This window comes from Heteronotia binoei, chromosome 2, assembly GCF_032191835.1.
Source record: "Heteronotia binoei isolate CCM8104 ecotype False Entrance Well chromosome 2, APGP_CSIRO_Hbin_v1, whole genome shotgun sequence".
Classification (NCBI taxonomy): domain Eukaryota; kingdom Metazoa; phylum Chordata; class Lepidosauria; order Squamata; family Gekkonidae; genus Heteronotia; species Heteronotia binoei.
In genome coordinates, this window is record NC_083224.1 from 75,239,705 (window position 1) to 75,264,625 (window position 24,921).

A 24,921-nucleotide genomic window follows, 5' to 3' on the forward strand; every position below is an offset into this window, starting at 1 on the left:
CCAGGGGTCTCAAAGAATCGGACTTGACTGTGCGACTGAACAACAACTATCTAAGCTGTGATCATTGCTACTAAGAATATTCCTGACCTTCCAACCCCAAAAGAGAGCATTTTCATCAGTTTTTTTTAATACAGAGTCCAAAAGAGGACATCTGTTAACTCTAGTAACAAATCATACAGTAAAAGCACACGCTTTCCTGAGTAAAACACTACATTTCCCATAAAACAGAGCGATCCTTATTTAAAATCACCATATGCATGCCGGGTAATGTAGTTTATTTAATAGGCACTGAAGCGCAAGACCTCACATGATAGTCTGGAGAATGCGGAAAGGAGTGGCAGGCAGCAAAAGTGGCTGAAAGAAACATGCTTTGGGAAGGGTAGTGCGTTTCCCATTCTAAAAAAAAAAGGAACCGGCGGTTAAAATTTCACTTCACCTAGTGGTCTATAAGGGTGTTCCTCTCTAGCTACAGGATTCGTTTGGCAGGGCTCGGTACATTTCTTCCACGGCACAGCTGTGTGAAAGTTGGTTGCTTCCCAGCAAAACTTATTCATCGGGTATAGAACGCTTGGGATGCATTTATATGGAGTTTTTTGGGGGAGGGGGAGGTTTTGAGAAGTATGATGGTATGGTCATATCTTCTCCCGGTTAACAGTAGTTTTAAAAGCTGCAGCGTGCCGGCTCTCTGAATTCCCGGCAAGAACTTTGTAATAGGAAGTTAAACGCGGAAGCTGCATACCACTTTTTGTCCCCCTTCCTCTAAGAGCTTCGGGGCACACGGAAGAAAGATGTCCTTTTCTCTGTGGGAAATGATGCTTGCAGACGGAAAGAGTTGTTAAAGGCTGGCTTGCTTGTGGTTCGAAGGCTACGTTGAATGCACGGATCTTGCTTCTCTGTAGAGGAAAGTTAAGTGCTCGTTTTCACACGTGGCGGAGTGTTCTGAAGAAGAGGCAGAGCGTGTTTCTGTCAGTCTCCTTAAGTGTATCAGAACATGGGGCATCACGACCATATGTTTAAAGTCCTAATTATTGGGGATGCCACAGTTGGGAAGACCTCGCTGGTTCAGCGGTATGCAAACGATAGTTTCAACAAGCATTATAAATCCACTGTGGGAGGTGAGTGATTTTTCTGCTTACACACTAAAAGACATATTTGCAATGAATGAGGTGTTCTAATGAACTATTTAAAATACTGATTGACTCTAAAAGTGTGCTGCCTTTTGACTAATAGCTGTGTGTTTGTGTGCCTTTTGTTTCCATACACCAAGCACTGTATTGGGGTTGACTGACTTCAGCCTTGCATTGGCTACTTTCATGCTATCCTGGTGGTCTGTGCCATGTATTAAATTTATCAAGTGAAGTGCACTTTTAGGCTATCTGAGCAATTAAGGTAGAGCTAATTGCATAGAGTGACTTGGGCCTGCTGTTATGCCTAAGTGTTCCAAGAGAAATTGATCAGTGGTCCACTAACAGTTCTAATCTATTTTATGTACACTTTTGTTCTATTTGCAGGTTAAAGTAATGGTTGCAGTCCTGCAACCACATCCTGAGGAGTTTCCTTTCTCCTTAAAATGTTTTTTTCATAGCTTCCAGACAAATTGAGGGTTCTAGTGCACTTGAAATCTGGCACACAGTTACATGTCATTTGGCTGGTCCCTACTAAAGGCTATATAGGCAAATTAATATGAGAGTGAAAGAGAGAAGGTTTAGTGGGGAATGATACTTTCTCGTTTCTACATTTAATCAGTCGAGTCTATTGGTTAGCTACCAACATGTGTGTGATGTAATAAAGACAGGGTGTGAGTGAGAGAGCGCAAGCAAGTTTCACAAGGGCAATGATTTCTTAAGTTACTTCCTACATCTTGATGATATCAGTATTGGTGTTTCTCCTTGCTACAAGAACACACAGCATGTGCAGTGTTCTAGCCCAACAGTGTGGCTTTAGTGATGTGTCCATCCTCTGTGAACAGTCATGCAGGTTTTGTATTCAGACTGTTCCTCACACACACACACCCCTTCTTGTGTGTGAAGTCCATGGTGAAACGACAACCTCTCTATGTTTGCTTTGCTTGGACCACCACCCTTTCCAAGGCACTTCTTTATAATTTTGTCGTAGCCTGAATCTCATAATCAGTAATCACAATTATTCTATGTTTATCTTTCACTAGGAAAATTACACTTAATAAGTGCTTTACTGAATTAGACCAGTGGTCCATAGTTTAAGTATTCTTTTTTGGACAGTGGCCAGAGAAAAACATTTCCAGAATAAATATTCTTCAGAGAGTGAACCTTCAAGTCACTGTCAGTCATTTACAGTTTCCTTATAATCAACTTAGATTTGCTGTGAATTTCTGGCCTAGTATCCACAACTGCCTCTTACTTAGCATTTATTTATTTATTTGCTTCATTTATACCCCACTTTTCTCCCCTATGGGATCCCAAAGCAGCTTACACCTTTCTAATTCACTCAATTTTATCTTCACAACCCTGTGAGGTAGGTTACACTAAGAGTAAGGGACTGGCCCAGCATCACCCAGCAAGCTTCCATGGTACAAGTTGGGATTTGAACCTGGATCTCCCAGAGTCTGACACTCTACCCACTATACCACACTGTCTCCAAGTGTGTGCTCTATTTATGTAGAGTTTATATCCTGCTTCTCTCCAGTGGGGACCCAAAGTAACCTTACAGCATTGTTCTTGCTCTGTTCTATCATCACAACGTCCCTCTGAGGTAGGCTAGGCTGAAAAGAATAACTAAGATCACCCAGTGAGATTGTGTGGCAAAGTGGGGATTGGAACTTGGTTTTCTTGGCTCCTAGCTTGTTTAATCTGCCTTGAATCCAAGTGATAAAAGCACCCTATAAATAATGTAAATAAATAAATAAACTCTGCCCACAAATAAATAAAAGTCTGCTCACTGGCTCTACCTACAATGTTTTATTTTAAATCTCATTTATAATATTGATCTTTGGCTCTTGGAGGTTTTCATATGTGATTTGATTTTGGGAATACTCCTTTTTGTTTCAAACTGGGCATAAATATTTTGCTGTTGTTGAAGAATAGATAGCCATGTTGTGAGAGATGGTGCAGTTGTAGATCAGTCAGGCTGACATCTATTGATCAGGAGATATACCAGAAAGGCATACCTTGCTATGCTGAGACTGCAGATGGTTTGCTAACAGAAAAGAGTGTTAGCAAGTTTGATGGTACAATCTTGATGTAGTGTATTCTTTTTTTATTTCAGAAAAAAATTGACTGCCCCTATTGCTTATTGGGTCTTAAGTTATTACTCTGTTTACAGTGATGTTCAGTGACTCTAAGCGCTCATTTGCCAAATGAGGAAAGATTATAAAAATGAATGTTCATAGCAGGGTGCTTTGGTGATGATGGCTTCTTTGCTTCCTTAGGTTGAAATCCTAAACATTCCAATGTGGAAGTAATTCCATTTGAAGCACTGGAACTCTTCCAACACAAATATTTGGCTTAATAGATGTATTTTTAAAAAATGTTTATGCTCCCTGAATGTATGTAACTGTTATTCCCAGGGGGAATGCCTGAGTTATCAAACAACTCTGAAGGCTTGAGTTGTCTTTACCTGCCCTTAGTTGGTGCCGAAAACAATACATCTGGTTGAAGGGAAGGGCTAGCCATACTTTTAACCTCAAATTAAAGAGGAAGGGGTAGGAAGGAAGACTTAAGAGGATGAGTTCAGTTGGCAGGCAGATACACATATGGAAACAAGCAGTCCTCTGTACCTTGTTCCCAAACCCAGTTTCTCTGGACTTTGATGTGAAGTGTCAGTATAGTGAGCCTGTCTCCTTTTGCTATAAAAATTGTGAGTTTTCTTAACTGTTTCTGTTATGAATAGGTGTTTTGGCATATTGAATTAAAACATCAACGAGCATTATAAATGTTGAAGTTACGGTATGAACAGTGAAAGTAACACCTCTTCCCATTCTGCTTCTAAACTCTTGAAAACAAACAAATGCTGGAGAGTTCTAACTGTGAAGGCCTGGATATTTATTTGTTTATTTATTTTTATCCTGTCCTCCTTCCAGTGAGACCAAGGTGGCATACATCATTCTCCACTCCTCCAGTTAATCTTCAGAATCACCCTGCCTGATAGTTTAGGCTGAGAGGCAGAGACTGACCTAGATTGCTAACCTGCCTCATGAGGTTATTGTGCAGATCAAGAGGAGAGGAGAATGATGTAAAGCTGCTTTGGTCCCCACTGCGGAGAAAGACTGTACTTTTCCTATGTAGAGGCTGCAGAGAGGGGGGAGGAGTTGAAAGCAATCTACCTCATCTATTTTGCCCCCCCATCCCTTCTTTCTCAATCAATGCCCCTCCTCTAATAACCTACCCCACATTCCCACATTTTCTCCATTTCTCTTCCCAAAAGCTTCCTTCTCAACATACCTTCCCTCTATCTTTCCTGTCCCTCCTCAGCCCCACCCCCTGACAATGCCATGACACTCACCCACAGCAAATTTCTAGTGCCCATTGTATTTCTCCTCACAACAGGCCTTACTACTAGTAAATATACTAATTCGCCTAAACTAGAGCTTGTAAAGCAGCCACTGTCATTTATAGTACATTGGTAGAGATGGAAGATAAGTAATTTGCAAGTAATTTAATGGCAGATCCGACAGTTGCTTGTTCATAATATAGTGTGTGTTGTGTGTCGTCACTTCTAACTTATGGTGACCCCATGAATTAATGACTTCCAAAATGTTCTATCATTAACAGTCTTACTCAGGTCTTTCAAACTGAGGGCCATGGCATTCTTGATTGAGTCAATCCATCTCATATCGTGTCTTCCTCTTTTTTTTCTTCTTTAAACATTTCCTAGCATTTTTTTAAAATTTAGAGTGCTGAGTTGCAGTACTGCAGTCCAAGCTCTGCTCACAATCTGAGTTTGATCCCAGCGGAAACTGGGCTCAGGTAGCTGGCTCAAGGTTGACTCAGCCTTCCATCCTTCCAAGGTCGGTAAAATGAGTACCTAGCTTGCTGGGGGTAAAGTGTAGATTACTGGGGAAGGCAATGGCACACCACCCCCTAAAAAGTCTGCCAGGAAAACGTCATGATGTGATGTCACCGCATGGGTCAGTAACGACTCGGTGCTTGCGCAGAGGGCTACCTTTACCTTTTTTTACGTTACATACATATCACCCCACAAAAAAAAATGGAAATTTACTGGGATGTGGAGTAAAATTTAAAAGTAAGGATTGTAAGAACAGGGATGTATACAATCAAGAGAAAGATCAACACACAATGAGGGCAAGAAAGGTCAGGTGTGCTCAGAAAATGGCCCCCACCAAATGGTTTGGAATCCATCCCATACCACATGAGAGGGACCTCTTCCACACCCTCCTTCCCTGAAATACCTGGGACCTGCCAGCAAGAGTAAAAAACCTCAAAATTAACAGATAAACTAAGGGAGGAAAAGGAAGATGCCAAAGCTGTGGGCTCACCATCCCAAATTCATATACAGACTTGGGGGGGGGAGGGGGAGGAAAAAGCCAAGGCAAAGGGCTTACCTTCCCAAAGACACTTCACATATTAAAATGACAGTTTTATTGCTAACTATATAATAACATTTCTATTGCTAACTATATAATATCATTTCTGTTAACTGACTGTATTCATGGCTGGCACCTTTTTGATTTGATTTTTTCCCCTTAACAACCACAAATCTGGATACAGAGCTTGAATATTTCCACTAAAACATTACTATCTACTCTTATCTTCTGTGTCTTTGTATTCCCGAGTCAATTTCTGCTTTGTTTAGTTCTTAATATGTTCCAATTCCTATTCTTCTAATGCTTCCCCAGAAGGGTTATGCTGGATTTTATTGTTTCTTACCCATTCTTCCTGCCATGCTATAATCTTCATAGCCTCCCTGCACCTCTCAGCCTTCAATTTTCTCTTCATTGTGTCATGACTTTCCAGACTAAGCTGTTGTTCAAGAACCACAGGTATCTCTTCTGAGATCTGTGTCGGCCCCTTAGCTTCCAGATTCTCTTGCAGTTCGTCCACCTCTGAAGATATTGCAGGAGTCACCAAACTCCCATCAGGTTGCTCCTTCAGCTCCTCTTCCATGCTAGATTCTTCCTTGTTCTGAGCTATGGCCCTAGCCATTGTCTGCTCATCTGAGGCTCTACCAGACCTGCCTGGAGAAATCACCAACTCAGAAAAATGGAGTGGTTTTGAGGATCTTTTTTAGCATTAGAGGACGAATACTCCAATATTGTAAATATTCTGTGAGCTGTAATTCCAAAAAGTCAAGGCAACTTTCCATTCTCAATAGCATCAAGGGAACTGTTGGGCAAGCAACTTTGCCCTTTCATCACACCCTCTCCAGCCTAGAAACAGCAGCTCTCCAGCAGCCCTGGCCCCACTCAATGCACAGCAGCCAAGAAGGTCAGAGCGCCTGCTCCGGCTGCAACACCACTGAGGATGTTCTCCGCAGCTGAGAACGAAACGTCTGGAAGGAAAACTTTCTCCAGTAGAACACGGCACTTGAACCTGAAAGATTCTACAAACCCTAATGATGTTACCAGCCGTGAAAACCTGAAATCTTTGATTACTTAGGATAGCAGGAGAAAATGATTTTTAGGCTTAGATCTACTGGAGTGGGAACTAAATTTGGACAGTGATTTTTGGCAAACTCCTATTCAGCCGTTTCCTCAGCCCTTTTCTTTCTTCCCTTCCATGGCTCCCCAGTGGACTTTGCTCTGAAGGTGGTACAGTGGTCAGAGTCTGAGACCGTGAGGCTACAGCTATGGGATATTGCAGGTGAGCTGCATGAAATTTCCTGGATCTTTATAGCATTGTACTGTAATGTACTATAATTATACTGCTTATTTGTCTTTTCCCTTCAGAAAAGCATAACTCTCAAGTGCTATTTCTATTGCTTTAAAAAAAGTCTGACATATTTAGCATTTACTCCTGCAAAAATAGGAGCTTTGGAAACCAAAGATTTGGTTAGAACATAATTTAGCATTTTGGTTAGCAGTAAAGATACATCAGCTAAAAGATCAGAGCTTATTTATGATTTTTAGTGACCTGTTGTGTTGTCTACTTTTATTTCTATCTGTCTGTCACACCCACGGAACAAACTGGTGAATTTTGGCCAGACAGCAGTTGAAGCTTCTGGCATTCCCTATTTACAGTTTCATCTATTACTAACTGGAAGTGGCTTGTCTCTAGTATAATTGATAGCATGACTAATGCATTGGTGATTTTGGTTGTCTTCCTGCCACCTTCACTAACAAGGACACAAGCCTGTCTCACAGGGTTTTCACAGTCCTGCCTCTGAGACTGACCATGTGAGAAGGGATAGGAATAGGTAATTATTGCTGAAGGATGAACTCCTCTAGTCTTGAATTGCAAACAGTTTTGTCACCCTTATGCATTTCTTCCAGCATATTTGATTTAAAGAAGGGGATGTACTAGTGCTCATCTATGATAATAAAAGCATTAGGGTTTGTAGAATCTTTCAGGATCAAGTGCCGTGTTCTACCGTGTTCCAGTAGAACACGGCACTTGATCCCGAAAGATTCTACAAACCCTAATGATGTTACCAGCTGTGAAAACCTGAAATCTTTGATAATAAAAGCATTGTTAAAATTGCTTCATTTTGATGAAAAAATTGCCATTTCTTTACGCTTTTCCAATACAAATAAGTGCAATTTAAAAACTGCTCATAATATATTTGATATAAATTATGAGATGATTTTTACCAGCAAAGGAGCTCACTGAGCCAAGTGTCAAAACTTGCATATTGAGCCCAATGTTCAAATTTTGATCCCATCACTCACAGTCACTTTGGTAACTGTTTGGTGTAGTAGATAAGAGTGCAGACTCTAATCTGGGAGAGCTGGGTTTGATTCCCCTTCCTCTACATGCATCTGTTGAGTGACCTTGAAAGAGCTGTTTCTCAAGAGCAGTTTTAAAAAGAGCTCTCTCAGCCCTACCTACCTCACAGAGTGTCTGTTGTGGAGAGAGGGAGGGAGACTCCAAGTGAAGAGCAGGGTATAAATCCAATCTCTTATTCTTTTCTGTAATCCTGACCATCTGGACTTGCAAAAGGGAAGCAGAGGAAATCAGTCCCTCTGTCTGATAGATTCTGTCTGCTGCTTCTTGATGGCTGGATGAGTCATATTGAATTGGAGCACTCCAGAACACATTGCCAGTGCCTTGTTGACATGATCTGAAGCAACAAAAGATACACTCACTCTACCTATTTGCAAGGCATGCTGTTCCCATTTTAGCCAGGTAACGTAGGTAAAATTTTGCCTTGCCATTTATGTCTGCTCGTGTTCTCTTAAATAAACTGGCTTGTTCACCCAAAAGGAAAACCTTTTTTCCACATATGCCATTAAGAAAGATCTTAAAATGGCATGCAAGTTACAGTTATGTACAATAATAAAACCGTTGTGTATAAAAACTTTTTTTAGGGAGATCATCTTACTTTCAGGGTTGTCTCCCTGTTAGGTAAATGCAGTACCTTAAGCAGTGGTGATTTAGATCTCATGTTGGGACAGGTAGGTGTGGAGCCTGGGTCTTAAAATAGTTAATTCCATCGTTGTGTTTATTTTGGTGTGTCTTCATTGTCCCTAACAAGTTTGGTGATGGCAGTTGTTAAATATAAGTCCTTGGTGTGAGTATTTTAGTGCTGGGAAATGAAAAGAAGGGAAAGGGGGAGAGGAAACACTCATCTCTATGACATAATTTTTGTGAACTTACTTTGTCCTACCTGTAGTGCATTTTATGCAATCTCTGGTGTAAATCCTGGAAAAGAACATTCCTGGAACACCCTGAAGATTGCTGCTGGTAATGGGTGTTGCAGTTAATGCTTATTAAGGGGTGTATGTGTGTTCTCTCATTGCACAGCCAAACCTTTGTTTGCTGGTTAAACCTTAACGATTTTTAATGCCAAAGAGAGAATCTGCTTGACTTGTTTCTTCAGCAGTTGGGAGTCAGAGGTGAAAACAGCAAGTGAAAACTTTGGCTACATGGGGATTTCTCTTCCTCTCATCCACATCTCTCTTGCTTCTCAGTGAGAATGACTGATACTCAAAGCCCTGTATTCAACGTGACTTTCAGACTATGAGTCTGGCTTCCCTAGCAAAAGCACCAATAGTGTCCAGGGAGGCATATGCAGCTTTCTGAATCAGATGGACCAGTTCAGAAAATCTCCAACCTGTGTGGGTTAACTTTTGTGTTTGGAGTGAGCAGGGCAATGTTAGTGACAAGATTTATTTCTGCTTTATTTCACCTTTGATTATTTATTAAGGTATCCATACCCTGCATTTCTCTCACATGTGACACAAAGCAATTTCCAACATTATTATCCCTGCCTCCATTTTATCCTCATAACAGACCTGTGAGGTTGTTCGTGTTCTCTTTTGTAACTGCCAGTGACTATACACAATAAATTTTTGACTGACTGACCTGTGAGGTAGGCTAGGCTGAGAGTGTGTGGCTGGCCCAAAGTCACCCAGCAAGCTTCTGTGACAGAGTTAAGGTTTCAACCTGGGACTCCCAGAGCCTGGTTTGTCACTCGAACCACCATTGTATGCTGGCTCTATCACAGGCACTTCAAATGTTAAGGCTTGAAGCATACCATAAGGCCATTTTAAGCCACCCTTTTTCCTCCTTTTTCTTCATTTTCCTTGCCACCAAGCAGCAAATAGGAATGAAGCCACTGGCATTATAAGGCTGTGTATGTTTTGTCTTGTCTTGGTTCTCATTTTTGTATTTGTGGAGGCTATGAAGACTACCTGAATTATATGGGCCACTAGGGATGGAGTTTGAGAAGATAACAATAAACCTCCACTTTCCACTTCCAGGTCAAGAGCGCTTCACGTCCATGACTCGGCTGTACTACAGAGAGGCATCAGCCTGCATTATCATGTTTGACGTCACCAGCATTAACACCTTCACCAGCTGCCAGAAATGGAAGCAGGATTTGGACAGCAAGCTGAAGCTGCCAGATGGAAACCCTGTCCCTTGCTTGCTACTGGCTAATAAAGTGAGGGAGTGCAGACTGGGTAGCTCCATCCTTTCTGCTAGGCAACTATAAGTGGCTAACAAGGGCAACTGAGGGTGGAGGGCAGGGGAAAATGCCACAATGCTTTTGTTCCAGCAGCAAATGTAAGGGATTTAATTTTCGTAGTGACTTTTTTGTGCATTTATTTTTTGCTGCTCAGAAACAGAAAACAGACAAAGAGGTGATGGTGGCCCCATTTAACTAAACAAGCAGTGAGTTTCCATGGCCAAGAAACTTGGTTTGTTGTTTTGTGAGAAACAACAGCATCTTCTAGGGCTTATCGGGAAATGCAGAGTTTGTTGGCAGGGGTGGTCTGTAGGAAAAGGTGGGGGGTGAGCAAAACAGAGTCTGCTGCAAAGGCAAGGATGAACTTATAAAAGATGGCTTACAATTGCCTAGTCTAGTTCCTCCATTTTAGCCCACTGGTGTTAGGGTGAATATTTGCTCTATACAGTCTTCTCTTCCTTTCCCCATCTTGTCCTGGAGCATCAAGTAGTACCATACCTAGAGGTAAAATGTTGAGAAGATGGATTTACATCTTGGTCCAAAGTAATTTCTTTACTGTAACCTTTTGGGAAGGCTTGATAAACAGGCTTTCCCTATGCTGAAGGTTTCACTGCCACATTAGGTTGAAAAGGAGCTTTCCTGCTTGACCTGACTGGTTGACAACCTGGAGCAAAAGTGGCTTTTCCCTGGCTCGCTGGCTTGACTCACTGGCTTAGGTGGTATTTGTGCGAAAGGGGCATGCTGCAGCAGTTATTGTATCTCCACCTAGATGCTAGCTCCTCTTTCCTATGTGTGGGCAATCAGTGACAGCAAAGAGCCCCAGCTTCTGGATGATGGGTGAACATTTGTTCCCCCCTCCCATCCAGGACACCTCCTTTTCCTGAGGGGTGGAACTGTTGCTCCCCATTCCAGTGGCAGTAAGAATGGACAAGCACTGATGGCATGCTCACTTGTCTAGGTGAGCAAGGTAGTGATTGGCGGCAGCAGCCTGCTCCTGACCTGAGGGAGAAGGGAGGTAACCAGTTGCTTACTTTTCCCCTGTGGGTGGCAGGATAATTATCACCACTACATATTTGAGCTTACAGGGTCATGGACATCACGTGGTCCTAACAGGGCCAATCCCTCCACTGCTGTACAATAAAAAGGGGCAGATACCCATGGTGCCACAGAAGGCCAATAGGCTGGCAGGGGCTCTTGGGCTTTGAGGCTGCCTGTCAGTGCTAACCCCAGTTACCAGTGGGGGTGTCCCTGGTATTTTGCAGCCCTTGAACTAGTTTGACTGGAGGTAAGATCTGTTCTTTTTGTAACTATTGCTTGCTGTTCCTTCCCTGTGATTTGTGGCTGAGATGTGTGCTGGGGGATCCCTAGCTCATTGCTTATATGCATAGCCAGCATGGTACTGCTGCAGATTTGAAAAGGGGATTATGATTCCCACTCCTTAATCTAGTGGAGATAAATGGGGCTCAACTCCACTAGTTGGGTCTGGAATGCTGAGCAAATTCACTTCATATCAAAGGTTTTTTTTTTTTTTTAAGGCTGCCTTCATACTCCTGGATTTCCTGCAGGGCACTGCAGCAGTATGAAGTGTCCTACAAATCTTTTCTTAGTTTATTTAGAAACAAAGAAAGAAATGAGCTCCAGAAAACAGGTTTCTTTTAATGGTTTACATTGCGTGATGCAAATGTATGCTATTTTGAAGTTCCGCTTGATTAGGGTTATCTGTCTGCTTCAACATAATTGGCTCTTATTAGGAGAATGGCAAAGGAGGGAGAGGGAATGATACCCCTTCCATTTCCTTTTCAGAATGCGGGGGAAGCACTTTATAGCGGCATTTAACAAAATTACACCAAGAAAATTGGATCAGAATGTAAGCAGCAAGTCCCTGTATATTGCTATTGCAAGGTGGTGTTTTAGGAAGTAAATTTCTATATGATATGATGATGCAGACAGCAAAGGATGACAAAACATCTAGTGAAATAAGTTTTTATCAACAAACATGGCTTAAAAGCACCAAAAAATTAATTAAAGATTGTTAAATGTCTACAGCTACATTGATTTTAGTTTCCCTCATGAAACCACCTCTCTTTGACATGTGTGGTAATATTCTTCCCTGTTGTTTATTCTGCCATACTTTTTTGCTAAGCCAAACCAGTCTATTTAGTTCTGTTTTGGCTTTTGTTATTATGGGGAAAAGTTTTGTACTTTTATTAGTATTCTTCAAAATTTAATCTTTTTTGTTTGTTCAAACCTGTAAAGTAATAACTGCTCAGATTGTGAGCTGTGCAAAATCCTCAAAAGGCTGGTTGTACTTTAAAATCCCCAGGGAATTGTGCAGTACCCAGACTAGTTCCAGAAGCTCCCAAGGCCTGGGAGTAAGAAAGCTACATAGTCCTGGAGTTTGCCTGATCAATAATGAGGAATCAGTTGATCTAAAACTAAAGGAACATCCTTTCTAAGACCTCTCCCTCAAGCCATGTGACTGCAGGGAAGGGTGGGCTAGTGCCATCACCCCCAAGATTCTTCCTGAAAACATGGCATTCTCTGATGTCATGGAGGAAATAGAGATCTCCAGATGGGTGCAGGCACTTGTACTATCCCCAAAGGACTAAAATTGAGACACTGAATTGGCAATGAAGCACATTATCCAAATCTGTCTTGACCTCAGTGAAATTCCTTTTGAACTGTGAAAACTTGACTGTAGACTGCGGCAGTGATATGTTCTGACCAGTGTTCCCTCTAAACTTAGTTAGTTTGAGCTAGCTCACAAATTTTTAGCCTCCGGCTCACACATTTTTGTCTTAGCTCAGGAAGAATGACCCCAGAGCACACTAATTTATGCAGTAACTCACAACTTTCATGCCAGTACCTCACAAAGTAGAATTTTTGCTCACAAGACTTTGCAGCTTTGAGGAAACATTGGTTCTGACCCACCACTTACCTTGCCAGTTTAAGCTGCAGCTGCCTTGTTTTATAATCAGAATGCGAGGGGTTGATGCCTTGCTGTATGTAGCCTTGTGACTATGACTATGACAGGAAAAAGACATATTGTTGCTTGTTAGCAGTTTTAAAGATAAGTTGAGTGTTCCTGAATTTTCTTTTCCAGTGTGACCTTTCTCCATGGGGTGTGTCAAGAGAAGAAATTGATCGCTTCAGTAAAGAGAATGCTTTTACCGGGTGGACTGAAACATCTGTCAAGGAAAACAAAAATGTAAATGAATCTATGAGGTAGGAAAAGGAGATTTTAAAGAGTATTCTTTAAGCCACTGAGAAGCTACTTCTTATGCGTAACAAAGCCTGTACTTATTTGACAAGGGATATTTTCACTCTAATGTGATGATGGCCTGGGGTTAGAGCAAGACTGATAATTGTATTATCAGAGTGATGCTTTGTAATGAGATGGCTGTCTTTGAGGTAATGGCCATGGTTTAGGGTGTAACAGTGGCTCTAGAAATTTGAGCTGTGGTGAGTAGTGACTGTAGATGAAGTCTGGAACAAACCTTCATCCCTTGTAGGCCCGAGAATGCAAGTGTGATTTTTGTTCAGTTTGCTATGGGTGCCATGTTAGCTTTGTGAGAACAGCTATCTTTAGATTTTTGTTTGGGACTTGATATGAGGAGCAAATTTCAGTTAATTGAGGCAGATGACCTCTCAGATCTTTGCTGCTTAAATATTTAGTAGGTCATACCAGGCATTTAAAGCAAAATCCATTGAGCATTTGTGGAAAATTAGTGTGAGACTTAAAAGGAAACTAGTTAGTAGCAGGGAGGATTGAGAAGGTGAAGCTGCAAAGCCAATGACAATTTTCAAGGTATAAACTATACCCACCAGCAGGATGCTCCTGGTTTTAAACTTGCAAAGGTGCAGCATAAATAGTGCTGGAGTTCCATAATTACACAGTTATAGGTCTAAAGATATTCCTCTCCATTATGGAGAGGTTAAAGTGGCTTTGATGGTGCCAAGCCTCAGATTCAGCAGGCACTCACAGGAGCACAGCTCCTGAACCTCCCTCCCTACCTTTTCCAGCTGCATAACAATCCCTGGATTAGGAAAGCAGGCAGCCAGCCAACCCCCAGGGGCTTTGCCAACTCCCAGCAGCCCTCATTAACCCCTGGAGAAGCCCATGCCATCCTTTCTCCACTTATGTGATTTTGGGCAGTAGGTGGCTTGCTGGCCTTTTGACCTGGGGGGGGCAGCCCAGGAGAGCCCCAGGCAAGCGAGGCCTGCTTGGGCTGGCTGGATCTCTAGCCAGCACAAGCAGGTCTTGCTTGCCTGGGGTGCTTCTTTCTTGCATTGGGTTGCTTTTGGCTGGTGGGGGGGCGGTACATGCTAATGAGTTATGCTAATGAGCTCTGCTACCTATTTTTCTACAAAACAACCCCTAGTTGGTGCCAAATGAATGCTGTCAATTCTTGCTCTGTAACTGAATTCTGTTGCTTCCTAGAGTTCTTATTGAGAAGATGATGACTATGTCATTGAATGATGGAGACTCCTCTGTTCCTGGCCATGGAGACTACATTAACCTGAAGGATGCATCCACACCCAACTGGGGATGCTGCTAATTGCACATTTAACAGCAACAGATCAGAAGACAATACTGTCTTTCAACACATATTGACTTGTTAAGAATGGTAGTGAATAATCTTCCTCTTCCAGCATTGCTGTAAGCAAAAGCAGGGAAGGGAGTCATTCAACCCAGCAGGGTGACACACTTTTTTTAATGCTGGGAGCCACATGGTGTTGATTTTTGCCATTCCATTGATCGTTGAAGCTTGGATTCACTCTGGAATGAAGACTCTTCTACCCACTGCAGGTCAGGGGAAATCCTCACCTTAGCTGAACAAAGATGCTTGTCTAGGAAAAGTGGCAATAGAGCCTTAGCTAGGAAAGGGAAACTAAAGCAACCTAGTTGTGTCTATCTCATATGTATGGTCTGTCTGGCTTTGCTCTCCCTTTGGAACAGATTGTCTCATTTATAGAAACATACTTTGGACTGTGATTATCCTTCTGACACAGCTGTAGAATGGTCTTCTTACAGCAGCTCTTGTGGCACATTGTTTGTCTTGAGAAGCTCATTGCTGCTTTTGTGTAATTTGGCCAACAGCAGCATTTAAGTAGAAGAAAAATTACAGTGAACTCAGTGGCCTTTTTTGTCCCTGTTTTTATGTGGGACAGAATTGTTAAAGTCCTTTAGTGACCTGATGTCATTTTATTAGAGCAGCTAGCAATGAATTGAGGCTGAAGCTGTAAATGGTTCCGCATTGATGCCTTATTAGTGTACCAGCAGTATTCTTTGTTTTTATTGTCCTTTCCCTTCCAGGATCTCACTTGCCTTTTCAGATTCTGATGAATTACTTCCCCCTAGCCATCCTACTTTGGGGGGGTATAGACAGCTACAGCTTTCTGAAAGCCCACCTACCGTTCTTGGGTTTTGTGATCTGAGGAGACAAAAGCAACAGAACAAGAAAGAGTTAAATCTTCACTGTGCCTTTTTGGCACCTGATAATTCCCTCACCTTTTAAAATAATTATAGGTGATATTTATTGTATAAAATTATAACTTTAAAGCTTTTTTATTGGCCAATTTGATCATTTAGGAAGGTTGAGGTTTAAAAAAAAAGTTAAAATACATTGAAATATGTGTGAGTGAATGTTTAGTCTTGCCACCTGGTACTTTTTGGTTTTTAAAGGTTGTTAGAGCTGTCAGTAGGTTGCTGGGCAGGATCTGCAAAATGTTGTAAAAGTGCTAAGTGAAACAGTGTTCCAGAGCTTTGTTGTTGTTCAATGCATTCCAATGTGTGCTTATCAGGAGCACAGCAGAACTAGCCTCAGCCGGGTATAATATGTATTGCAAGGATTTTGGATTTTTTTATAATTTTCTACGGGTTATATGAAGGAAGGTGGTAGAATATGAATGTCTTGAAAGTGTCACTTGGTCAAACAATGCAGTTTTGAATGACTGCTAGCATACCTTTTACCTGGTTTATTCCATTAATTCTTTTCTGCTATACTAGCTATGAAAGGCAGTAGATTAAGCATAATTTAATATAAAGGAAAAGTTACAGTGTGGGAAAACAAAGCATGTTTTTTGCATAAATAGGAGTGACAGTTGAATGAATAAATTATTCTGGCAAGTAACTGGTACAGATATCCTGTGAAGAACTTACCCAATTTTGGTTCAGACAGCATTTCTGACATCACTGATCCATATTGGAGGAACAAGAATGATTGACCATATTGCATAATCTGGTTGTGCTCACAGTCTAAGCTGTATTTTTAATTGCCTATATTAATACATTTGGGGAAAACTATCTAAAAAGATGCTTGATTTGATATTATAGTACTTGGGGTTGTTCAAGTCACCACAACATAGATTTTCTAGAGCTGGTACCTGAGAATGTGTTCACAAAACGTAGCACTTGATAATATGTGTTTTACATCAGATCCTCTTTTGTGTCTGTTGGATTTCTAATGAATGAGCTTCAAACAAAAACAGCCACTACCAGCTCAAATCAGTATCATGTGAAGCCTGCTGTCTTGGCTTGCACAGACTGAATAGACTAGGAGAATAGCTGGTTCCAAGTAGTTTTTTTTTTTTTTAAGGGTCTCTTGGAATGAAACACAAGCCCAAAACCTCAGAATTTTCTGTCTTGGAAAGAATACTTTTTAAAACAAATGGTGGCTCATTGTCTAAATCTAGTATCAGTCAATGCTGTTTTACAAAACAGTTTCTGCTACTGCACTTTTCATATTTTGAGGGTTCTTAAATACACGTTTCTTAAAAATGCATGTGCACACACACAGCTGTTTACAAGTTATGCCACACTGCCTCTGATATAAAACTTTTATTCTATTTTCCTGTGTTTTATAAGTAAATTGCAAATGATTACAGAAATGGAATCAAGGTGCAGCTGCTGTTTTCTTTTCTATTAGGAAGATCTGCATTTCTTCTTGGAGATTGTTTTAAACTTTCCATTCGTTTGCAAGAAAAGGGTGCCTGGTGTCCAATAAAGTAGGGTTTTTAAAGATACTATTCTGAGCTCATACATTTATTGTGCTTTATATATGTTTAAATGAACAACACATTTATATGCTCAAAACAGTTTCTTTTGGAATTTGCACTTTTTCCTGCTGTCAGATTCCTTGTAAGCCAGACATGGCAGGGTTTTCGTTATGCCTACATGGTATCCTCCTGCCCACGTAGTCTAAATAGGAAATGCAATAGGTCTAAAAAGGAAATGCAATAGACACCCCCCCCCATTTTATAGTATAGGATTTCCACAATGACATCTTTCATTCTTTCAGCACAATACCCTTGCATCTCTGCAGCAACACTCAGTTGGATCACATTAAGTGAAATGTAGCCAATAAAATTTTAGAGGTCTTATGTAGCCAATAAAATTTTAGAGGTCTTGGATGTGGCTAATATCCAATTGATAAAATGGTCTTTAATACACAGCTCTTCAGTTAGATATATTTTCTCTTGTGTAGTAATGACACTTAAACAACTAGAACCTTTACTGCATGTGTCTTATTGATTGAAAATTTCCCCTAAGCAACTAGTGGTATTTCAGCTCAGTAATTCTCATATTAATAGTATTTTTGAATGTGAAAGTATTTGTTTTAATGTCTCTGACAACAGAGCTTTTAGTTGTATCAATCAACAACCAATACAGTATTGAAAAAACTGAATTAAATCTTAAATAAAATGTATGACATTGGTTTCTTGTTTCAATCATTTTAACAGCAACTAGACTAAGAGCTGGATTTTTGGGTTTTTTAAAAATAATGATTTGCTCTCCTCGTAACTTATGATGCAATCGTAAGAACACTTAACCTGCTTATAATTGCTCCTTTAGAGTAGATTCAGGTGAGTAGCCATATTTGTCTTAAGCAGCAGAACAAAGCTTGAGTCCAGTGATACCTTTAAGACCTACAAAAGTTTATTCAAGGTATAAGCTTTCTTATGCATACACGCTTCAGATACTTCCATTAGAGTGTTTGAGTGATTGCAACTGTTTGCAGTAGCTTATTCCATGTAATAAGGGACACTGATCTGTACTTCCACATATGTAGCTAAAGCATATTTGCATCCGTGTTTCTACTGAAATATCTATCTGGATGTCACTGAACTGGCTGGAACTACCCTTTCACAGAGAGATCAATATAAATGCTGATATGCTTCTCATGGTTGGTTACACCATGCTCAGGCTAGCAGGATGAATTTGGGCAGGTATTTGTTGTGTTGTTCCTCACTGACTGTGTTGAGCTCAGGTTCACACAGGGTGAAACTGGAACCAATTCTGCACTTAGCACTTTCCTCTTCTGTGCAGGGCTCCTCCCAGATTCTGCATTGGTATCTTTGGAGCAGAATTGTATGTCCCCTGCTTGCTCCCTGCCCCACACAAACCTCAAGAGCCAAGAACAAGACTAGGACAAAGACTAATCTGGAATGTGTCTGGGTGTAGCTGTACTCCTTATTGATCCCACTGTAGGAGTGGATGGGGCTCATAGCAGCAGACCACCCAGTAAAGTTAATTGTCAATCAGAACAAAGCTGGGAACAGCAGGATTAAAATGAAAACAAATAAGGTTTAAACCCTTCCTGCTATTGAAGTTAGCATATATATGCTGAACACACCCACAATATACTACTTTAATATACCTTAAAATGGCTGTATGATTTTTGCAAGATGCGTTCAAGGACACTGTTGAAAGTTTAGAGTAAACTTGTACTATAAATCTGCTGCTGGAAAGTGCTGTCAATTACTTGCTGTTGAGTTATAGCAACCCCATAGGGTTTTCAATGCAAGAGACCTTCACCATAGCCTCAACCTGCCATCCCGCCTTTTGTCGGAACAAGGTATCAGACCTGATGTACTAAAACAAATGCCCATAGAAAACAACGAGAGGCCTATAATGAATGCTATAATGCTCATTAACTTGCATGGGCCCCGAAATTACGGAACACAAAAGCTGCAATGAAAAATCACAGATTTGAAGAAACCTGCCATGGGCCTGGCAGCCCCCCCAAGAGAGAGACGTTCCCTCGCTGGGCCTGGAATCAGGGCTTTGGGACCAGAATGACAGGAGTGGGGAGCTCTGTGAGATAGCGGTAGGGTACGACTCTGCGAGGAAACTCCAGTTAGCAACGAGTAGGAGCAGTGGGTCGTGGAAGGGAAGATTGCTGACAGAATCTTGCGAAAAAGGAGAGCTGTTTCATCTATATATTTTCTGCGACCTGGCAGACGCTCGCCAGCAAATACAGGTCTGACCAAAACGACAGACGCAGAAACATGAAATATCGCGATATGTGTCACAGACGCGTGGGGTGGGGTTGAACCTGATTCTCTTTTCCCTCCAAAAACCTAGTCTGGACGTTGTTGTCGAATCTGCTGTTTGAAGGGGAAACTATTAGTTCATTTAAAATCAACAGCAAATATCTCGGCTAATTCTCTCGGGCAAAAAACGATCGGTTATTGAGTGGTAGGACATAAATACTAAACCAAACAAGCAAGTATATAGCGAATCTGCCATTGTCAAATCTTGCCAGTTTTTTCTGGCTGTTGTTGGCTGTCCCCTCTCATAGTAGCTTTAGTGAGCGGGCTCCCCTCCATCTCCTTCACTCCTCCCGCTCGCAGGAAAAGAGGCGGGGCATCGCTTCCGTGATGGTTCGAACAAGCCAATGGGCAATTGCAATGTCGCGAGCTAGCCAATGAGAAGAAGGGATAGGAGATGCCAGCTGAGTAGGTTGCACCGCCCTCTCAGCACGGCGCATCCCTTCTGCTGGACGAAGTGCGACCATTTTGCAGGGGGGAGAGGCGAGTGGTGGCGATTGACGGTGTAAGAAGGCCTGGTCTGTTGCGCGGGGCGGCCGCCTGAGTCGCTGGACCCGGGGACCAACGGCCCCGCGGGAAGTCGAGCGAGGCCTGCTCAGACTGATCTCGGCTATTTCCTCTTCTTAGTTGTTAGCGCCCGCCTCGATTTAATCAACCAAGATGTCTAGGCCCGTCAGGTGAGCCTTTCGCAAATGGAGAAGGGCCTCGGGCCACCCGCGTCCGTTCAGACGAGGAGTCAGGGATCCGGGCCCTGTCCCATGCAGGGAAGAAAAGGGAGGCCAGAAGTGCGATATGGCGGGAGATGAGAGGGGAGGGGCGTGTGTAGGCATGCAGCATGCTTCTTGGAGGTGGGGGGGGGATTTCACGCCCTCCGCCCTGCAGGTTCTTTTCCACTGGATGCAGTGCTGCTTTGGCACAGACAAAGGTCCACGTTTGTTTGAGGGAAGAAGGAACGGTCTGAGGGTTTCACTGTGCGTATGTCGACTGTAGGGAGAGAAGGAAGGCATGCCACATGCGCATTGTGCGGATGTGTCGCATGCATTTATTGTTCCTGAGAAATAGGAGAAGCATTGTTAGCTTGGACCCGTGTTTCGAATTTTGTCGCCGAGAGGCGATATGCATTTAATTGGGACTTTTCCTAAGGAGTTGTTCTATATCTGCGTGGGGAGGTTCTTGCTTGCGAAAAGGAAGAGTTCGTAGCAGAAGAGTGCACCCTGGTGGGAAAGAGCGCATGCACATTTACAATGCACGTTGTGGGGAACTGCGCTTTTTGCAGCAGTGTAGATTTAATCAGAGTTTCATGCATTAAGGAGGGGGATCTCGTGTTGTTGCGATCTCATTGGGCGGTAGGAAGCAATCAGAGAATCCAGAAAACATTAGTCGACTGGGTTCAACTAGCGATGGTTTATTGGGGGAGGGGATCTAAAGGATACTTAAGGAATATTTACTGTACCATTTTAGTCTTGGGTGACATCTTTGATCACTTGCTCAACTTTTACACTGTTCTGTAAGTTTGTGGCTGAGGGCCAGATGAACTAGACAGTGACCTGGAATGATCTGATCTTTTTAAATTATATTGCCACAAGTTTGTATCCTTATGTGGCCATGGATTCAGTCAGCACAAAAAACAGAGTCGAGATACTGTGCATTTTAGTTATTTCTAACTTGCATTCAAGTGAATGTTGTCACATTTATATCCCTGCTCCAAGGAACTAAGTGGTTTATTTGTTTGTTTATATTATTTATAATGCACCATTCTCACTTGGACTCAAGGCGGATTACACAAAGTCAGTGTAATTAATAGGAAAGGGCATTCAGTAAGCAGTACATTAGGGCATGGGTTGTAGAACCAATGAGAAATCTAAAAACAGAACTAAAGCATAAGTATTAACATTACACATTAATAATATTAAGATTACACTGTAGTTTCAGGAAGCTAAACGGGGGGAGAGGTGGTTTTGCAGATGTGAGGATCCAGAGTCCTAAAGGGCTTTGTGTGTGATAGTCAGTAACTTAAATAGAGCCCAATAACTGATGGGCAGCTAGTGGAATGACTGTAGCATGGGAGTAGTATGCGTGGCTCCACCTTGCTTCTGATAATAACTAAACTAGCTTTCTGCACCAGCTGTAGTTTTCAGGTTGACTTTGCAGTGAGACCAATGTACAGTGCATTAAATTAGTCTAGTCTCAGTGTTACTGTGGATTAAGGTGGCCAGAACAGCTGTATCAAGGTAAGAGGCCATATTTTGAGCTATGCTGAGTTGGAATAAAGCGTTTTTTGCATCTGCATTAGCTTGTTTTCCCAGCAGCAGCATTGGGTCCTGTATAATCCAAAGGCTCTTAACCATGTCAGTAAGGGTCAGCTAAACACCATCAGAAGTGGGGAACATAATGTCCTTCAAGATCTCCACCTTTCCAACTAGCGTTATTTCCATCTTGTCAGAGCTTGGTTTCAATTTATTCACTCAGCCAATTTACCACATCAGCAGGGCAGCAATTCAGGACCTCTGCTGCATCACCAGGAACCTTGGATAAGATTATGTAGAACTCACATTGTATACGTATTGATGACAGTCAACCCCAAAGCTATGAATGATTTGTCATATGAGCATTACGTAGAGACTGAAAAGAAAGCATGGGAGATAGAATTGGGTCCTGTGGAACTCGACAGTTAGGTCCCATGGTGATGTTAGATCCATTTCCTTTTTCCTGAGGACTGCATAAGAGTGTGAACTTCATGTCTGATAGATTATTTGAATTTAAAATGCTCCAGTCAAAGTCTAGCTCTCCATTCTATATCTCATAGGTGGGAGCCAATATAGGTGTAATCAGAGCTTTTTTTTGAGCAGGAATGCAGTTCCGGCTGGCTCAGTGTCAGGGGGTGTGGCCTAATATGCAAATAGATTCCTGCTGGGCTTTTTCTACAAAAAGCCCTATGTGAAACAATGGTGACATCAGGGGGTGTGGCCTAATATGCAAATGAGTTCCTGCTGGGCTCTTCATACCAAAAAAGCTTGGGTGTAATGGTTAGAAGCTGGACTAGACCTGTCCTTCCTTGTCTTGAAATGTTGGGACAGTTATGCTCTCTTAGAATAGCCACAGAGTTGTTGTGAGAGTACAACAGAGAAAAACTATGCATGGTGAAGTGGGACTGTGGGCCACCAGAAAAATAAAAATGTGTTCATTGTTACACTTATAAACACTAAAATATGAGCTTTTTTCAGATTAACTAATAACTGCTAACATTAAGGGATCATTCTGCTAGAGACAATCCACTTTGCAAAGGACTTATGGTGTCTAAAGCTGCTGAAGTTTAAATGTCCAATATGAAATAAATGTCTTCTCCCACTTAAATTTTTAGTTAATATGTACACTTTAATCAACATCCAAACTGGAAGGCAAATGTATGTGTATGAATACCAAAAAATTGTTTTTGAGGGAATCACGTGTTAATTGGATTTATACTTAAATACTTAAACTCAATGAATTATGATCTGACAGGAGGTGAGACTATGTGTCCCTACTGGGAGTTCAGCTTCCCTGATTATCACTTAAGTGTTTTGCTTTTGGGTACAACTGGGCAGAGTTGCTTTTCATCATTTGTATTTAATGTCATGACCTAGTAGCTCTGGATGAGTAGTTACAGTGAGCTTCAAATTTACAATAGTTTTGCTGTTAGTTATGAGGATAGGATGTTGTATATAAACTTAAAATTGAATTTGGGAGCTAACCAGGCTTGCCTGTAACTTCTAAATCTCTTAAGGCGAAATTCCACAAGTAATTATTCCATTCAAGAACAATAATTTTTTTTAAATTTTACTATAAAATCATGCCTGAATCATCCAAAAATTTTCTAAACATAGCAGACTTTATTTTGTAAAGTCATAACACTTGCTATTAGTCTAAATCTGATTATCTGCAGAGGAGGAATCTGCCTCACCACAGAGTAGAACTGTTGTGGCCCAGAGCTGCCTTGCATGTTTGGCCTGTTAATTCTTTTGAGTCCAGCTGGACAGGATATTGACAGACTATGGATGGGCACAAACGGGGAAAATGCAGGTTCGTGTTTTGATTTGTACCCATTCCTATGACAGACTCATCCTGTGCCCTTTCCACATTTTAAAAAAGTGTATTGTAACCATATACAACTTCAGTTTGGATCAAGAGCACACAAAGAAGTGGAGTATATTGCAGTTTCAGAACCTCTCATGCTGTTAGTAGCCTTGGAAGGAAAAACGTGTCATCTTTTTTTCTGTTCCAGATTTGCTTAATAGCTGTGGTCATGGGGAAGCAGTTTTGATTTGTAGTCTGATACAGGTGCATAGACCATAATGGTATATTCCTTTGGTTTATTCTGGTTTAGAAACAGATAAAACCTTGAATTGTATTTTAAAATCTGAATATGTATTCAAGTGGGAGTCTCCAATTATGCTGTACCTGTAAGGAGAGGAGGGATGGAGCATGCCAAAATCAGATTTGTGCTTATCCTGCTCAGACCTCTGTTTGTTCATGATTTTAATGGGAAGACTATAGATAGTAGCCTACCTCAGGGGTGACCAACGGTAGCTCTCCAGATGTTTTTTTTTGCCTACAACTCCCATCAGCCCCAACCAGCATGGCTAATGGCTGGGGCTGATGGAAGATGTAGGCAAAAAACATCTGGAGAGCTACCGTTGGCCACCCCTGGCCTACTTTTTTATTTTGTTAGGGTGTTCTTTAATTTCATTGGTATGGGCTCCTTGCCCACTAGTCAAGCAGAATTTTTCCTCACCCCATAACTTCAGACATCTTCACTTTATGTTAAATTGTTTCACAGTTCATTTGTGCACTCAACATAAGTATTAAACAGGTTGCTGATTAAAATATCTTTCATTCTAATAAAGTTTTAAAATGCATGACTGTTACTTGGCAGTTTTTGACTGTTGAAGCTGTGAAAGGGCAGTGTCTCAAACAGGATCCTAGAACTATGAAATTAGAGTCAGGGAATATGTTTCCACCCCATCAGCTCTATCTTACAGCCAGAGAACAAAATTGGAGTCCAGTGGTACCTTTAAGATGAACAAAGTTTTATTCAATGTGTAAGCTTTTGTGTGCACACACACTTTTTCTGATATATTGAAATGAAGTTACCAGCCCATGCATATAGGTAGAGGGTAAGCAGCAAATTAGCATAAAGCATAATGAAGATGCCAGAATCAAACAGGAATAACAAGCTTAGTTTATATGGTCACCATTTGTTTGGATTTCGGGCGAAACATAGTGCAGCAAATAAATATATCAAAATTGAAGAGTGATGGGCAGATGTACCCTTCTTAATTGTGGAATGTTGAGACTAATTAACTGAGACCCTGTTATTATACTCCATCCATCTCCTCTCAAACATGGAGGTAACTAACAGCATCCTTTTCTTTAACGTGGTGTGATTGGTTGTGCAGTGTTATGTCTCTTCTGTTACCAAATCAGAGGATCCAATCTATTATTCCAAATTAGAAATGCAATAAAATAATGAGGACGTATGGCCTTTCT

The 24,921-nt window shown here is 41.5% G+C and overlaps 2 protein-coding genes across 3 annotated transcripts in view; both read left to right on the forward strand.

Annotated features, from left to right (window-relative positions):
• The first annotated feature begins 305 nt into the window (after positions 1–305).
• On the forward strand, positions 306–17,779 carry RAB29 (RAB29, member RAS oncogene family). Its single transcript, XM_060231304.1, has 6 exons — positions 306–379; positions 765–1,115; positions 6,726–6,797; positions 9,857–10,038; positions 13,166–13,287; positions 14,504–17,779. The coding sequence occupies exons 2-6, from the start codon at positions 992–994 to the stop codon at positions 14,619–14,621; spliced, it is 618 nt and encodes a 205-aa protein (XP_060087287.1). The 5' UTR covers positions 306–379; positions 765–991; the 3' UTR covers positions 14,622–17,779.
• Positions 17,780–19,775: 1,996 nt separating this feature from the next.
• The window catches only part of NUCKS1 (nuclear casein kinase and cyclin dependent kinase substrate 1), a 46,873-nt gene continuing 41,727 nt past the window's right edge, over positions 19,776–24,921 (forward strand). For both annotated transcript variants that reach the window (XM_060231305.1, XM_060231306.1), the window contains exon 1: positions 19,776–20,072. In XM_060231305.1, coding sequence (XP_060087288.1) covers positions 20,056–20,072 — 17 coding nt within the window. In that variant the 5' untranslated portion in view covers positions 19,776–20,055. The remainder of the gene's footprint in view (positions 20,073–24,921) is intronic.

Coding starts and splice junctions, on each gene's coding strand:
- RAB29 (XM_060231304.1), top strand. CDS start 992: ATGGGGCATCACGACCATATGTTTAAAGTCCTAATTATTGGGGATGCC. Junction 1,116..6,725: donor TTATAAATCCACTGTGGGAG/GTGAGTGATTTT, acceptor ATGGCTCCCCAG/TGGACTTTGCTCTGAAGGTG. Junction 6,798..9,856: donor ACAGCTATGGGATATTGCAG/GTGAGCTGCATG, acceptor TTCCACTTCCAG/GTCAAGAGCGCTTCACGTCC.